The 16,308-nt window shown below is 38.2% G+C and overlaps 1 protein-coding gene across 4 annotated transcripts in view; it reads right to left on the minus strand.

Annotated features, from left to right (window-relative positions):
• Positions 1-3,303: 3,303 nt before the first annotated feature.
• The window catches only part of Hecw2 (HECT, C2 and WW domain containing E3 ubiquitin protein ligase 2), a 218,544-nt gene continuing 205,539 nt past the window's right edge, over positions 3,304-16,308 (minus strand). For all 4 annotated transcript variants that reach the window (XM_013013284.1, XM_013012535.1, XM_013011815.1 and 1 more), the window contains exon 29: positions 3,304-5,778. In XM_013013284.1, coding sequence (XP_012868738.1) covers positions 5,667-5,778 — 112 coding nt within the window. In that variant the 3' untranslated portion in view covers positions 3,304-5,666. The remainder of the gene's footprint in view (positions 5,779-16,308) is intronic.

Genomic DNA, 16,308 nt, shown 5'->3' on the forward strand with positions numbered 1-16,308 from the left:
AGGGTCCTAAAAGAACATTCAGTTCTGTGTTTCCTGGTTAATCCTTCCTTCCAAGGTATTTCTTGAACACTTTGCATCCTTTTTTTTTTTTAAGTAGAAGGTGATAGCAACCAGAAGTTTACTGATGGTTCCTAGTCTTCATCAGTAATAGCTGATTCAGTTTGAATCATTCAACATGCCTATCAACACTCCTCAGGGTTGTAATATCTCTTAAAAAAAACAAAAAAGAAAGCTGGATAGACAGATATCACCTGCCCAAGGGCACTAGGCATACAGATCATATATACTCATTTGATTTTCCTATGTTCCCCAGACACCATGCAATTAGTCATTCTATCCTGCTAATGCTGTTCAATCACAAAACCTAACTAAAGTACCTTGAAGATAGAAATCTGAGTGAATGTATTTCCTGTCTGGATTACCTTCTTGAGTTAGAAACACTGATTAAGTCTCTGCAATTGGGTAACCTCACTCAAGATTTTTCTTTTGAGATTACAAGGGAGCAGTTAAGTTACCACTAGATACACAAAAATGTATCAAAAACATTCTAATGTCAAAGAATATCTGCTAAAAACAAATTAAGTATAATGAAGCACCCTTTCCTTTATTTCATACACAGTATTCAATAGTAATAATGCAAGTCAGAACAATCTACAACATAATGTAAAAGTGTTGGATTTCCTGCCTAAACTATGGTTAGCTTTAATACTTTAGGGCTAACTTCCATTTTTGTCATGTAGAAAATATTAACCTACTGAGTTATAAAATGAGAATTACCCTCCTTTCCCCTGCAAGTTGGAAGATTTCCAAGCCAAAAACCAAATTATAACCAGCATGCTCTAAGATGATCTTTCCACCATGGCCTTGCCACTTTTGTTTGCAAACTCTCAACTATTCTCCTTGTCTCAAACATCCTTCCTCTGCCGGTCCAGATTGCTCTGAAATGGCAACACACATATTCACTTTATCCCTTGTGCCAGCTCTTTGGAATGTCACATTACTCCCGATGCCTGACAGCTGGTCAATATTAGCATTCAATTCTTGGGGGTGGCACAACTGCTGGGCTTTTATTTTTCCACTTTTTATTTTTATCCCCCTTTCAGTGGATAGCAGTTGGCCTTAAGCCACAATTAAGGAAACTTTAATGTCTTGCATTCCTTTGCTTCCATGCCACACAAATGATCTGGAAAACACACTTAAAGTAGAAAGACAAGTTTTTCCACAATAGAATGTTGATCTAAGAGGCATTCTGATTAATTTAAAGTCAAGTCCCATGGATGGAAGATGGCTAAGATGGAGTGTGGTCACTCATCAAAGCAGATAAAGGGGAGGAAGAGGGCCTGAAACTCGGACTTGGCTCAAAGATTAGGCTAGGTTCTTCATATGCGTGTTTTCTATTAAGAAGGATTAGTGATGCCTTTTAATGGTGGTGTGGCACTGTCTTCTCTGTCTCTGGAGTTTCCTAAGGATAAATTGGGCAGACTCCTAGACTCTTCACTATAAGACATTTGCCTTGTTGGAAATAGCCAAGTTATAAATAAAAGTTGTGCAAAAAGAAAAAAAAAAAACCTTTGGACAAATGTGAGGAAGACAGAGAAAGGGACTCCTAAATATCTCTTTCTTCCTAGTCCTGGGCTCCAGTTTTCAAGGTCTTTTGACACCCATTCTCATTAAGAATTAAAAAAAAATAGAGCAAGTCTTGTGTCTTGGTGCCTGTTTTTCATGCTTACTTCTTATGCAATACTGTATCAATCCACCCAAACCAACCAAATTCTGCCTCCTGTTTTAAATTTCTTATGAAAAATAATGAGAAGCAAATTATCGCCTATGACATTTCCCCCCATGAGTATACTACTTTTTAATGGACTTTTTATTTTTTTAAGAAGGTATCACACTTGAAGTGTGTTTGCTTAGGAAAGGGAGAATTGGAAAAATGAAGCATGGTCTACAACTGGCAGTAAGTGAACAGTAGCATAAACATTCACTGCCACATCTTTTGAGCTACAGCACAGAATTCTGACTGTACAGTACTGAAATGGATTCCACAAGATTAGCCATGAAAACCAGCTTCAACCCAGAAGGGAGAGGGAGAACTTGATCCTTCTCCCCAATAAAGTACTTAAGGATCAGAAGAGATAGTGCACCAGAGAACTGTGCGGAACTCCAGAGCAAGGGGCAAACACACACTTTTGTTATTATTGCATCATAGTTTACCATTTTGAATGGTTAGGCCCACCATGGTTAGATCTTAGCCATCTTTCCTTCCTGAAGCTTGAGTTTAAATGAATGAATATCACCTGAAACCATAAATTTGCAAGTTTTCCCCTTGTGTTTAATAGTGTTTTCCAGATTTCACTTATTAGAAAATTTCAATTTAATTATGAACTCAACATATTCTAGAACACTGTGACTATACTTCTTTGATCCATTCATTTTGTGCACAAGAAAAATGTTTTGACTTCCTAAGTGTGTGAGCTTAGGATCTTGGATTTTGTTTTTTTACACTGAAAACCAAAGGTACATGTTAATATAGATGAAGGGTAACAGAAGGAAATGTCTTCTATATTTCTTCCATAATTTTTCCAATTCTTGAGCTCCCCCTTCACACTTGAGCTCCCCACATACACACTACAAACCATCATTGTGTAAATTCACAGTCACTTACTTTATAAAAACAGTATTTGTGTCATTTATTTTAGCTGCACTATTTCCCAACCGTGAATTGGAAATTACACCTCTTCAGTTTGTAATAGAGTGTTGTTGTTTTTTCTTTTCATTCCTTGATTGTAGAACTTAGTTTATTTTTTATTTAAAATATTTTTGGAGGGATCTATGTCTCCTCTTGTGGGCTGTGAGCTTCTAGGGATCAGACTCAGAATCTGTAGCTCCATCATCACACACAGCAACTGACCCAGAGGGTATGGCAATCATGTGCCTCTTCTCTTTCCTAAGAAATGTTCTGCCAAATATGTGAAGTATCAGTTGACTTTTTGCTATAAGTTCTTCAATTATGTCATCTTCGTTGGTTAAAGAAAACAAGATCAAGGGACTAAGTTACTTGGGCTCATAATCCAGAAGAACATATTTCTGGATATTTTAAATTATAGAGTATATTCATATCTGATTTATTTTGTGGAAGTGCTATTCAATATTTTATACAGTTATTATTGGCTATTCATTTGCCCAAAGAAGAATCGTAAGCTCTCATAGCTTTTGATATGCTCAATACATCTTTGATAATTCCCAACTGTGAGAATTGTCAGCTAGACTATTCTACAAGACATGAGACATGAACAATGTCTGCATACAGTAAAGAAAACAGTTATTTTCAAAATTGGATGCCTTAACAAGGAAATGTATTTGTTAGGAATAATCAGGGAGATGCATCTTATTTCAAATCTCTCTTTAGGGAGCAAAATGATTGTTGGAAACAAAGTGTCTCAAACCAAAATGAAAGCTGACAGTTTACTAATACATAATTTTTTTTCTTAAGAATAAACCTTCCATATCAGCTGTTGAGAATTCTAGCTCTGATGTATCAAAAGTGTGATCTTAAAAAGTACATTAATGTATTATACTATATTTCTTAAAATGAAAAAAATACAAACAAGTAAAAATAGTTTGCCAAATTAAATATATACTTGTATTCATGATCAATATGTACAACAAATATTTCCAGTTAAATATGCTTTCTCTTCCCTTTTTTCTGTCCCATTATAGTATACAGATAAATATGCCCACCCCCAATTTCTGTAACCTTTGTCCAGAACAGTTCCCCACCCCTTTGCACCTGCCTTTAGTGCAGGAATGCAACCTGAGTGGTATTCTCTTGAGGGTCCTGGTGATCAACACAGCTTCACTAAGAGGAGAGCAATCAGTGCTTATAAAACCCCTATGAAAACTGGGCATATGAACCTCTATAAAATATAAGATTGCCTATATCATATCATAATAGGAATTCAATTTTTTACTTAAATACATGATTCTTAAAAAATGTTCTGCCCATTCTTAGGGATCCACAGGCTGGCAAATTAAATATTAATCCAACACTTTTACCACCCTTAATAGATCTCCACTGCATTGTGCATCTGATCCCTTTATGGCCATAAATCGAAGAACTGACAGTGATGTAGAATAATCCCAAAAGCAATGAAAATGAAGGATATCCTCTCACAAAATAAAGCAGAATTAAGATGAACGATGTCATGCGATATTTGAGATGCCATAGAAAAATTGTCGATATTAATAAGAAAATTATGCATCTGTGAAAATGCAGTCTTAGAAATATAGTGCTGTGTGTTTCACCTTGTGATATCTTTACTGATAAGGGAAAATGGAATTCGTATTACTAAAGAGAGCTCATGTCTTCGATGTAGTTGATAGCTCCCTGACTGAGCTTAGTGTTTAACGATGCTGTACAAATAAAAAGCTGTGGGGGAGATACGAAATATCTGTAATAAATGCCATCCCATAAAGTATTTGATGGATGGAAGAGAGTCTAATGCATTTTACATAAATGCATATCATACTATCACATAGAGTGAGTCTTAAAAAATTATTACTTAGATGCACAGTCCTTGTAGTGTTTGACATGGCCCTGTGAAGGAAGTCTGATTTAGAAGCTACTTTTTATTGAAGTTGTCCAGTGATGGATTTGCTGTTAGTCATACTGTAATGTCCCTTCAACTTTGGTACATTCAGTGCAAAATATTTGGGGGAATTTTTTTTCTTTTCTACTTTTATAAAAATAAAAGGCCCTTTATTCCCTTGAGAGTGCTTAAAGAAATACCAGCATGATGCCCGAGTAAGCATGGAACATGAAAATGGAAAGGTGACACATACAGTATGATAGATAGGTTCTTATTTACACCTTAAAGAACATAAATATAATGAACCTATACAAAATAATCAGAGCTCACTGTGTACATTTTTCCTGATATGCTGTGATTAATTGTTAGTTATTTTAAACTTGTGTTCATGCATTATAAAGCATAAAATCTGTCCTTAGTAATTCATTGAGTAACAGTTTGTCTTCAGCCATAATTACACACATACCACTTGCATATACATTGTCACAGACCACCTTGTTGCAAATCATTAAAAGTTACTTCATATTGACTTCAGTTTCGGTTTTCATTTGTGTCCAATGAAAGCTGAAACCTATAGTGTACACCATGCAGGCACTCATAAGCAAGAACTGAATATTCTGTTAAACGGAGGGCTTAAATGAACGTACTTCCAGGAAATAGATCAGTTTTCATGATGAGATTTAACTCACACTAATTTGGAGGTTGGGTGAAGTATTGCCAGTTTAGCTTGAATCATGTTCAAGATTCTCCTGAGTCCCTAAAAGTTACCATGGAGCTGATCACGTAGAGGTTCATCTTTGTCTCGGAACATAACAAATGGAAAAAAAAAATTTGGCAGTCAAGAACTGTTGATTGAAAGACTGTTGGGTTGTCCCCTGGGCATCAAGCTCATTCAAACCCTGCCATGAGGACTTGTCATCTGCCACTCTCCAAATGGGAGAGCACATGTTCCCGGAAAACAACAGCACTCCACTTCACTCTATGGAAGCCTTGTCTCCTGACTTCCAGTGTTCATTCTTCTGAAGGCCAGCTGCCTGATCTGCCTGTTCATGAAGAGCTGGCCACTGCGTGATCAGGTCATTCAAGTCCAAAGGTACTGGTTTCTTCAACTGCTGTCAACAGTTTCTCATAAAGCATGGAAAAGGATGGGTATGGAGGCAAATCCAGACGGTTGAAACAAGTATGAGCTCTGCAAAAGAAGAGCAGTACACGATTTAGAACTAGACCAGACACATAAGTGTGCCTGAGTGTGCTCACGAGCGCGTGTGGAAACACATACTCCAGCTTGTCTTTCATTTTCAGTTTTTCTTGTTTCTTTTTTTTTGGGTCCCAGTACTGGGACTTAAACTCAGGGATTTTCACACTTATTATTATTATTATGGCTTTTCTCCAGCTGGCTTTCTGACTTTCAGTCATGACTTCAGTTCAGGTTTTGTCTTAGTTAACTGGACTTAAACAGTCTCATGGATATGGCTCTGAACCTCAATTCTCAGACCTCAGCCTCTTGAGTAACTACGATTCCAGGCATGACCACCACTGTTGCCAATTGTTACACTCCTTTAGTAAAAACTGAAAATATTATGACTTAAAGAATTCTCTAAGGGAAGTGGGATATTAAAAAAAATTTCCTTACCCTTTCACACCACTTTAAAGCTCTATTACAATGTACATTACTATTCACTGAGTTGTGTAAGAATACAACTGACAAGCTTCATTTGTTTATTTTTTCTTGTGGTGTTAGACTTTTTAAAAAGACCTGGATAAAGGCCTGGCAAAACAATTTGTTTCAGTGTTGGCATTTGCATGGATGTCTCATAGCTAATCTGTGGTTTGGTGTGTTTTCATCATCTTGGGCAGGGAAGAATACCAAAGGTCTGTGAAGACCTGCCTAGCGGCTCCAAATCCTGGGAAAGTCCCTGCCGGTCATTTCTGTTCAAGTCAGTAGACCATTGTTACTTCTTTGAGTCCTGTGCTAGAAACTGTCTTCTCCTCATTCACAATGTAGAAAAATGGCCATTTAAATCACTATTACATTATGGATTCTTTTTTAGAAACACCTCCTCTTTTGACAAGATATAAAAAAATGTTTTCCTGTTATTTGCACCTGAATCACAATAAAAAATAGACAGTACACCAATAGTACATTTTATCAGGAAGCAAAATCTGCACTTTTGACACAGAACAGGAAGCACTCTATTCTGAATGCACACCGGCTTGATGGCTAGAGTGATTTTTTAACTGCTCTAATATGAAATTTTAGGAGTTATAATCCACAGGCAATTTCTACAGTGATCTGTTTAAATATCTGTCATTATAAATCACTTTTTAAGTGATATATTTTACCACAATAAACACATTGACACGTGTAGTAAAATATACATGCATGAAACACATGTAATTCATATTCCTAGATGTTGTTTTGCGGAGTGGGAAGATCAGATCTTTGGAAGTAGAGATCTGGATGTGAATTCCGTCTCTACTAACCAGCTGTATGATTTGAAGTAAGTTTTTTTTTTTTTTTGGGTCCGGTCGTGGGGCCTGAACTCTGGGCCTGGGCGCCGTCCCTCAGCTATTCAGCTCAAGGCTAGTGCTCTACCACTTGAGCCACAGCACCACTTCCAGCTTTTTTCTTTTTGCTTATGTGGTGCTGAGGAATCGAACCTAGGGCCTCATGCATGCAAGGCAAGCGCTCTACCACTGAGCCACCTTCCCAGCCCTGAAGTAAGTTTGTTAGGACTCTGAGGCTCAAATTTCACAACTATTCTCAGAAGGGTGTGCAGATTAAGTAAAAAAAAATCACAGAAATATGCTTAGTAGAATGCCTGGCACATAGTGTTTGCCTAATAATAGATGCATTGTTAGCCACATTTCCTTGTCATCCAAAAAATTTACTCTAATTACTTTCAATAAATTGCCAAAAGATAACAATGACCCATGGAAACTATGAGGTAATAAACAGATACACGGTCACATGATTTAGCACAAATAGGAAACGTGAAGGGTTGAAAGGATACACATGTTTGATTGTAAGGTTGCCAGTGCTAAGACATAGGAACACTATGACTCACATTTTACTACTACTAATACTATAATCTCTGGATATATTGGTGGAAATAATCTAATCTTTGCAGGCAAATACTTTTTTTTTTAAGACAACAAACATTTCAGAATTGCATTTAATACAATTCTTTGGGGCCTCAAGGACAAGGTGTTATTTTTTTTTAAAGTCAACTAGCATACTAAAAATAATGCTAAGAGTATTAAATAAAGACTTTATCTGTGTCCTGAGGAGGGAAAGGGAGGTGAGGATTAAGCAGAGAAGTTAACCACATTCTGATAGAATCACATGCCAGAATCTGTATGTCAGATATAAAACATTCAAAATCCTATTAGACTAAAAGATGGTACTATATTATTACTTTCTAATATTGGTTTCTTTATGACCCACAAGGTTGAGCATCTTTTCATAGGTAGTCTTACTTGTTACCTTGCCTATTTGTGAATTGTCATCTTTACCTCCTTTGCTTATTAGTTTTTTTTTTCCGTTGACTGTGTTTATGTAGAACATAAAAGTTACCATTGGAACTGTCTTCAAATCCATAGTTTTGGAGAATTGAGCACACTTCCATTGTTCGACAGCTATCATCATCACCTATCCTCAGAACTCTGTACCTTGCAAAATTAAGCCTGTAGCCATTAAACAGTTATTTCTGTTTCTCTATCTCCCAGGCTTCTTGGAGCCACCATTGTAGTTCCTGTCTCTGTTCTTTTTATTGCTTTATGTACTTTATAAAATGGAATCTGTATCTGACTAATATTTGATAGCATAAAATTATCAAGGTTTATGTTGTGGCTGGGATCAGAATTTCTTTCCTTATAAAGGTTGAAAAATATTATACTTTATACACACATTTTATTTATTTATTAATCTATTCATGGACATGAATTATTTCTGGGTTTTTTTTGGGGGGGTCCGGTCATGGGGCCTGAACTCTGGGCCTGGGAGCTGTCCCTCAGCTATTCAGCTCAAGGCTAGCGCTCTACCACTTGAGCCACAGTGTCACTTCCAGCTTTTTTTCTTTTTGCTTATGTGGTGCTGAGGAATCGAACCCAGGGCCTCAAGCATGGAAGGCAAGTGCTCTATCACTGAGCCACCTTCCCAGCCCTGGACATGAATTATTTCAAGTCTGGATGTTGTAAATAATGCTGCTACATACAAATACCTGCTTAAGTCTTTGCTTTCAGATTTGTTTGTTTGTTTTGTTGGTTGTGGGGCTTGAACTCTGGGCTTGGACACTGCCCCTCAGCTCTTCAGCTCAAGGCTAGCACTCTACCACTTGAGCTACAGCACCATTTCCGGTTTTCTGGTGGTTTATTGGAGATAAGAGTTTCACAGACTTTCCTGCCCTGGTTGGCTTTGAACCGTGATCCTAAGATCTCAGCCTGCTGAGTAGCTAGGATTACAGGGTGAGCCACTGGCACCCGGCTGTTCGTTTTTGTTGTAGGGTTATATGTTAATTATATTTCTAATGTTTTAAGGAACCTTCACACTGTTTTCCACAGTGGCTTCTCCATTTTCCATTCTTATCAATAGTGCACAGGAGTTTTAATTTTTCCATATCCTTGTCAACACTCACTTTTTATGTTTTTACAAAACTATTTTTGTAATAGCCATCCTAATGGATATGAAATCCATTCATCTTCTAAAGATGTAAGATTTCTTACTGATTTCGTTTAAGTAGTACAATGGAAAGAAAGGCTCTCTTGCTGGATTTGAGAAGATAAACTGTTATGAATTCCACAGCCTCAAAGATGAATTTCGTAATCACCTAAAGTTGCCCAGAAGCAGATCATTCCCTGGCTGAGTCTCAGATGAGAATGCAGCCCTGTAGATACCTGATTTTGGACTTGTGAGTCTGAGCAGAAGACTCCATTAAGCTGTGTCTAAATTCCCACCCATAGAAACAGCAAGATCATAAACATGTGTTGATTAAAGCTGTTACGTTTATATATGTTTTGCAACAATTAAAAAACTAGCAACAGGTCTCAAGGCTGTGAAACATCCAAGGGAAGGTGGCAAACAATAAGGTGACACGTAGAATCTTCTTTCTTCTTTGCTGAGACAAAGCTGAGGTGAAACAACTGTCCTATTTTTCTAGTTCTCCAGCAGAGAAACCTGAATTCTGTACATCTCTGCAGTTTCTGTAGTATTTGTACAGTACTTCATCCAGAAAATCCACAACCCTGAACCCACTCAGTTCTCCACATAAAGGCAAAAGCTGGACAGCATGTATTTTGTTCCTCTTCAGTTATAAGACATAATCATCACTACTTGTCCATAATCTAATGTTAGCACTACTTCCCAAATTATACCTGGCTGTATAACCTATAGTTATCATAATACAACTTTCCATCTAAATAAACTAAACAACTCCTGTAAAAAGTTTCATGAGGATGGAGACAGCATATATTGTGGAAGGGAAACTGTGGGGAAAAATTAAATGGGTTTCTCAAGGTCAAAGCTGAGTCAATGGTCAAATAAAGAATAGATTCTCACCCCCAGATCTCCTAGGGAAAGTCCAGCAGTAAACTCAAAGCAGGGAGATTCTCTACTTGCTGGCTCCACTCCTCTGTTCTAGGAAGCTCGAGTGGTAAGTTCATCCCATTCCTGGCTATAAACTGCTGGTCTCCATCATCCCACCACATACATTTTCCATATGATTATATACATTTTGAGAATAAGAGCTGATAAAATAAGCTTTAGGGTTTTTTTGTTTTGTTTTGTGTTGAACATAGGGTATGAACTCAGGGCCTGGGCTTTTTTTCCCCTCAAGGTTAGTTCTCTACCACTTGAGCCACAGTTTCATTTTGGCTTTTTGATAGTTAATTGGACTTTCCTGCTCATGCTAGATTAGACTCATGATCCTTAGATCTCAGCCTTGTAAATAGTCAGGATTAAAGACATGAGCCACAGGTGTCTGGCTTTCTTTTTTACAAATATTTTTAAATGAACTATTCAGACACAATATGCACTAGCTCTGGGGAAAACAGCCAAGATTGGGTCTGTTCAGAAAATTCAGGGAGATAACAGGGGATTTTAAAATGATCATATTATCCATGTTCAATTTTAAGCTTACTAGAAAACAGAAACACTCAAGAGGATATTTTGAAGTTCCTCAGAATCACCTAATAAATTATTTACAACTTAGATTTTTTTTTGTGGGGAGGGGGCGGAGGTTATATACCCCTTAATATTCTAACTCAGGACCTGGGATCTTCACTTTAAGAACCTCTCTAAGTGAGTCTAATGTCAATGGTCACCACTATTAAAGAGATATCAAGTAGATTAGAAAGATGATACCAATGTTGGATAATTGTACAACTGTGAGTGTTTCAAAATTGCTAATAAACAAGACAGCATTGGTAATAAGGAAATTGAGGAACAGTGTGGTTAAATCCATTGCCCAATACTTACCATCAACTTGCTCTACGAGCCAAGAACAAGAGGGGAAAAAAAGCAAAACAAAACAAAATCCTCTGATATTTTTCACACTCCTGCCCCCACCCCATTCCATGTCCTAAGAAAACTCTAGTAGAAAATAACAGGAGGGCCCTTGCACTGTGTTGATATTGGCAGCAAAAGTGCATCTAGCTATTCAGTCTCAGTGAAAGAACATTTTTCAAATCTTTCAAAGCCTGCCACACTGAACCTATAATGAGTTTACCTTGTTTTAATCTACACAGCCAAAACCACTCAGGGAGAGCAGGTCTGAACCCATCTTTAGGAAATCTTGTTGGCATCCATATAAAAGAGATTTAAAAACCCTCCAGACATCTGGTCTGACTTAACAGACATCTTAGTGCTTTCTAGATCCTTTAGATGTTAACCAGGGGGTCACATGCTTACCTTCTCTCGTTTCCCATAGACTGACAAGTCAGGTATCCAAACCCAATGACCCAAAAGTATCACAGTTCCAACTCCATTTTCAGGTTGGCTCATCAATGAATGTAATTTTCTCTTTGTGTGGATGTGGATGTATTTATTACCCACTTGTTCCTCATGCTCTAAGACATGATTGTTGTACAAGCACCCCAAACTGAAGACAAACAAGAGATGACAGCGAAGGCTTTGAGACAGGGAGAGGAAAGGAGGGAAATGCTACGAGACTTGTTTTATGTAGTACATGTAATCCTGGAAATAAAACATCTTGGCACTGACTTCAGTCATTTAATTTGCCTTATAATTTAGAAAGTGTCAATACTTTCTTCTTTCCAGTTGGCCACAGTGTGCAAATTTCAGCTCAATTCAAATTTCAGTGTACTTACTACTATTCCTACCTCTTCATCAATCAATTAACAAATAAAAAACAAAGCTTAAAAGCACTCTGGAGAAGTCCCAAGGAGTCAGGAAACAGGACTGCTCAACGCTGAGATTTCTTTGGAAATCTGTGCATTCTCAACCTAATTTACCTGGCAAGTCAAAATTTACTCATTTGCAAGTGCACTCACAATTGTACCTGAAAATCAGGAAAGCAGGGTGCCTATGATAGTAGTTGTCCTCACAGCATGGAATAGGAAAAGCCAGACTACTTTTGTGCTTCTGCAAAGATTCTGATATTGCATCTCACTCCTCTGCTTATCTGTCTTTCCAGGCAGAATTCAACTCTTCATCTTACAAATGAAACCCTCTTCCTATTTCCACTTACAAAAAAACCCAAAAAACAAAAAAACCCACCAAACACAAAGCAAACAAACAAAAACAAAAGAAAACCCTCTTATTATTTTCTCTTCAATGATCCTGTACTGCGAAAGTTTGTCATTGCCATATGAAGTGCTACAATGAGAAAAACTTTCCATTTGCAATCTATATCTATATCTGTATCTATATCTTATTCCTTTACTTAGTGAATAGATACTTGTGAAGCATACATTGCAGGCCAAGCAGTGAACTTTCCCCTGGCAGATAAGGATAAAAGAAAAAAGTCTGATTTCTGTCCTCTGACCTCAAAACACAGAAGCAAACCGGAGCCCTGAAGGGTGTGCTTGGTGCTGGGGGATCTGCCTTCCTTTTCTGTTTGAGAAACTGAGCCTTCACTCAGGCCTTGCCCCCAAAGACTTAGACAGTGTTGTTTATTAATCCAAAAGATTACCGTGGGCTATCTGTGGCTCAGAGTCCAAACAACCATAACACAGGAGCTTCAAGTGTGCTCAGCAGTGTCTGGAAGGCCATACAGAGGCCATGATCTGTGTCAAGGCTCACAGGATTTGTGGGTGGGCAGGGCTTTTGAGATCAACAAAGATGCTTCTCAGGCAATGGTGAGGAAGCCTAACGAGATACTGCATTAACAGGAAACAGGAAAAAGGAGCCATATTGGCCCTGAGGTTTAGGGGAGGCAGAGCCTCATTGGGAAGCCAGGGGGTGGAGCAAAGGCTCTTCCCATTTATTTCTTGGATGAAAGGGAACAAGAGACAGTGTTGTTCAGGGGATGGCAGAGGTACCAATAAACCAGGCAGGGAATATAGGCAGAGGGTAAAAGAGAGGAGACAAATCCAGAGCTTAGAAATGACATGAGAATGCAAAGTTATCAACTATACAGTAACAGGCAAGTTATCCAGCAGAAGTCGTGTTAGCCTAAGGAGCTTCATCAACACATTTACTTATTTATTTATACCTTTAAAAAGTTGAAATATCTAGATAAACATACATTTGAAAATAAATGGTAATAGAATTTCTCATTAGGGCCTTCTTAGATGATAAGGGATAAAAGTTCTTGCTAAGACTAGATCATAAATATTGCACACAAAATAAGTCTCAGTGTCAATCAGGTGTCAAAATGTATACTAATATGGAAGAATTCCATAGTACTGTACTCCAACCACTCACTTTTTGCACCAATTATTGGCCAATGATGCCAGCTATCTGTTCATGTAAATATCTAGTAATTCCCTCTGTATTTCAAGGTCCATGTGGACAGAAATCAACTTCTATCTCCCTTACGGCTTTGCCCATAATATGGGCATGATGAACAGCCTAGGCTATCTAGAGAAATTTGGTTTATTCTCTACTGCATGTCCTATTCTGGTGTCCCTGGAGACTACCTTAGTGAGCATGCGCCTGGACATATGCTCCTCTAGTGGGAGTTCCTGTTTCTCCAATGGCTAGCAGGAAGAATTCTTCCAGCGTACATTCTAAGCATATAACTTCTTCACCTGTGGGAGGCTTTGCACACTGGAGAAGGGTAAATACATTTAACGAGCAAAACAATCCCAGGGATGAGAATTCTTGACAGTCCAAAGAAAATACAGGATTTTAGGTGGATATAGAGCATTTGACACACCTAAAAATTTCAATACACCATGCTAGCCCTGAAGCTAGATATTAGGAACAATAGCAATAGCAGCTGCATTTATGGAATGCTATGTTAGGCCTCATTTTAAGCATGCATCAGCTTATGCCATCTTTGAAGCTCTGTAATGTAAATACTAGTTTGGGGCTGCAATTTTTTAGGCTACAGAAGTTACTGGAAATACCTTATCTAGAGTGGCCCATGGTCATTTCTGAACTTGGCTCACGTCCACACTAGCTACTCAGGAGAGAGTAGTAAAGGCTCAAGGTCATTTTGAGGGGAAATTTCTTGCGACACCCATCTCAACAGCTGGGCAAGGTCATGCATGCCAGTTATCTCAGCTACACACGAGGCTCAGATAAGAAAGGTCAAAGTTTCAGGCCAGCCTAAAGGGGGAAAATTCACAAGACCACATCTCAGCAGAAAAAGCTGTAGTGTGGAGCTGCATTCCTGTAATACTAACTATATAACAGGAAGCATAAACAGGAGGATTGGAATCTAGGATGGCCTGGGATAAAAAGTGAGAACCTATCTTACAACTAATCAGTGGGAAACAGAACTGGAGGGGTGTGGCTCCATTTCAGAGTAGCTGCTTAGCCAATGTGAGGCCCTGTATCGTGAGAAGGAGAGAGACAAAGACAGAGACAGAGAAAGAGAAACTCACCAAAAACAGTAAGTGCTAGGTACTGAGCTCAGTAGCAGGGATAAAGTCATAATAAATTTAAACAAAGTCTTTGTTCTCCTGTGGTTATATTCTGGATGGAGCACATAATAGGTCAGCTAATAACTATGCAATGGGTAAGCAGGGTAAGTCCTCTGAAGGAAGCAAAAGCAAGGTAGGCCTTTCAGACAGGACTGTGCCCCAAGTAGAAGCAGCTCCTCCAAAATGTTCACAGAGTTGATTTCAACAGTGGGCTCTTGGGATATATATTCAAATAGTTTCTTTCTTTTTATTTTGTGCCAGTACTGGGGCTTGAATTCTGGGACTCAACAGAATGGCTCCCTACTACTGGTACCATACCTCCAGTTCTAGCTTTTTGTCATTTAATTGGAGATAAGTGTCTCATAGATTTGTCTATATATTTTTTCTTGTCATTTTGAAAAAAAAATTGCTTTATAATAAAAATAAGAAGTAGAACTTTCAAACACGGTTTTCATTTAAAAATTGTTTTTACAGGCTCACATCTGTAAGCCTAGCTACTCAGGAAGCTGAGATTTGAGGATCATGGTTTGAGGCCAGGTCAGTCAGGAAAGTCCATAAGACTCTTATCTCCAATTAACCACCAAAGGGGGGGAAGGTGGAGCTGGAAGTGGACCTCTGGCTCAAGTGGCACAGCACTCCCTTGAGCAAAGAAGCTAAGGCCTTGAGTTCAAGCTCCAGGACTGGCACCAAAATATTAAATAAATAAACAAATAATTTAGAATTTCTGCTAGGTATACTAGAACCCTCCTACAATCTCAGCACTAGGAAGGATGAATTATTAGTATTACAAGTTCAAGGCCAGCCTGTGCTACATAGGAAGAACTTGTCTGGAAAAATCAAATAACAACAAAAGTTTTATTTTCCATTTGGCAAAGCCCAACACTACCCCACATACCCCAAAGTGACTGCAGCTCCCCAGATCAACTGTCCATCAGACCAAAGGGCAAAACCCTCAGGGATAAACACAAGAACTCTGTAAACACTAGAATTCTACACTCTATGCCTTGCATTTTCTGGGCAGTCTAGTTTTGGATTAACAATAACATGAATTTACTCTCTTCTTATTAAGGTCAATACATTATCAGCAGATAAGACATGTGAATATAGAATGAATCCAACCACTAACCACAAAGCAGAAGTTCAGTAATATGCTCAGGTTCTATGTTGCTCTCATAGGTCTCCATCATCACTTAATCAACTATACCTTCAATGACTTGATTATCACAGAAAAGAAAAAGAGAAACAGATGCAACTTGTGCAGTTTTTAGAGAACACACACACACACACACACACACACACACACACACACACACACACACACAAAAATCAATATGATTCTTGGTTGCCATTGTGCTACCACAAAGGGAGTATAAGAAATCTGGGAAAAGAATGAGATATTTTCTTATGTGAAAGATTGTATGGCCCTGAACCATCATGTGTGAAAGACTAAGATGTTCTCCCTCATTGTTCTGGCTGCCAGGACAGCCAGACCTTGCCCCTCATGGTTCATGGTCCCTTCCCCACTGCAATGTAAAAGTGCACATTTTTTCTTGAAAAAGGAAATCAACACAGAACCTAAAATATGGCACAACCTCCCATGCTCCTGGATTGGAAAGATTAACATCGTGAAAATGGCAATACTTCCCAAGGCTATCTACAAATTCAACGC

Source organism: Dipodomys ordii, unplaced genomic scaffold (genome assembly GCF_000151885.1).
Source record: "Dipodomys ordii isolate 6190 unplaced genomic scaffold, Dord_2.0 Scaffold1, whole genome shotgun sequence".
NCBI lineage: Eukaryota > Metazoa > Chordata > Mammalia > Rodentia > Heteromyidae > Dipodomys > Dipodomys ordii.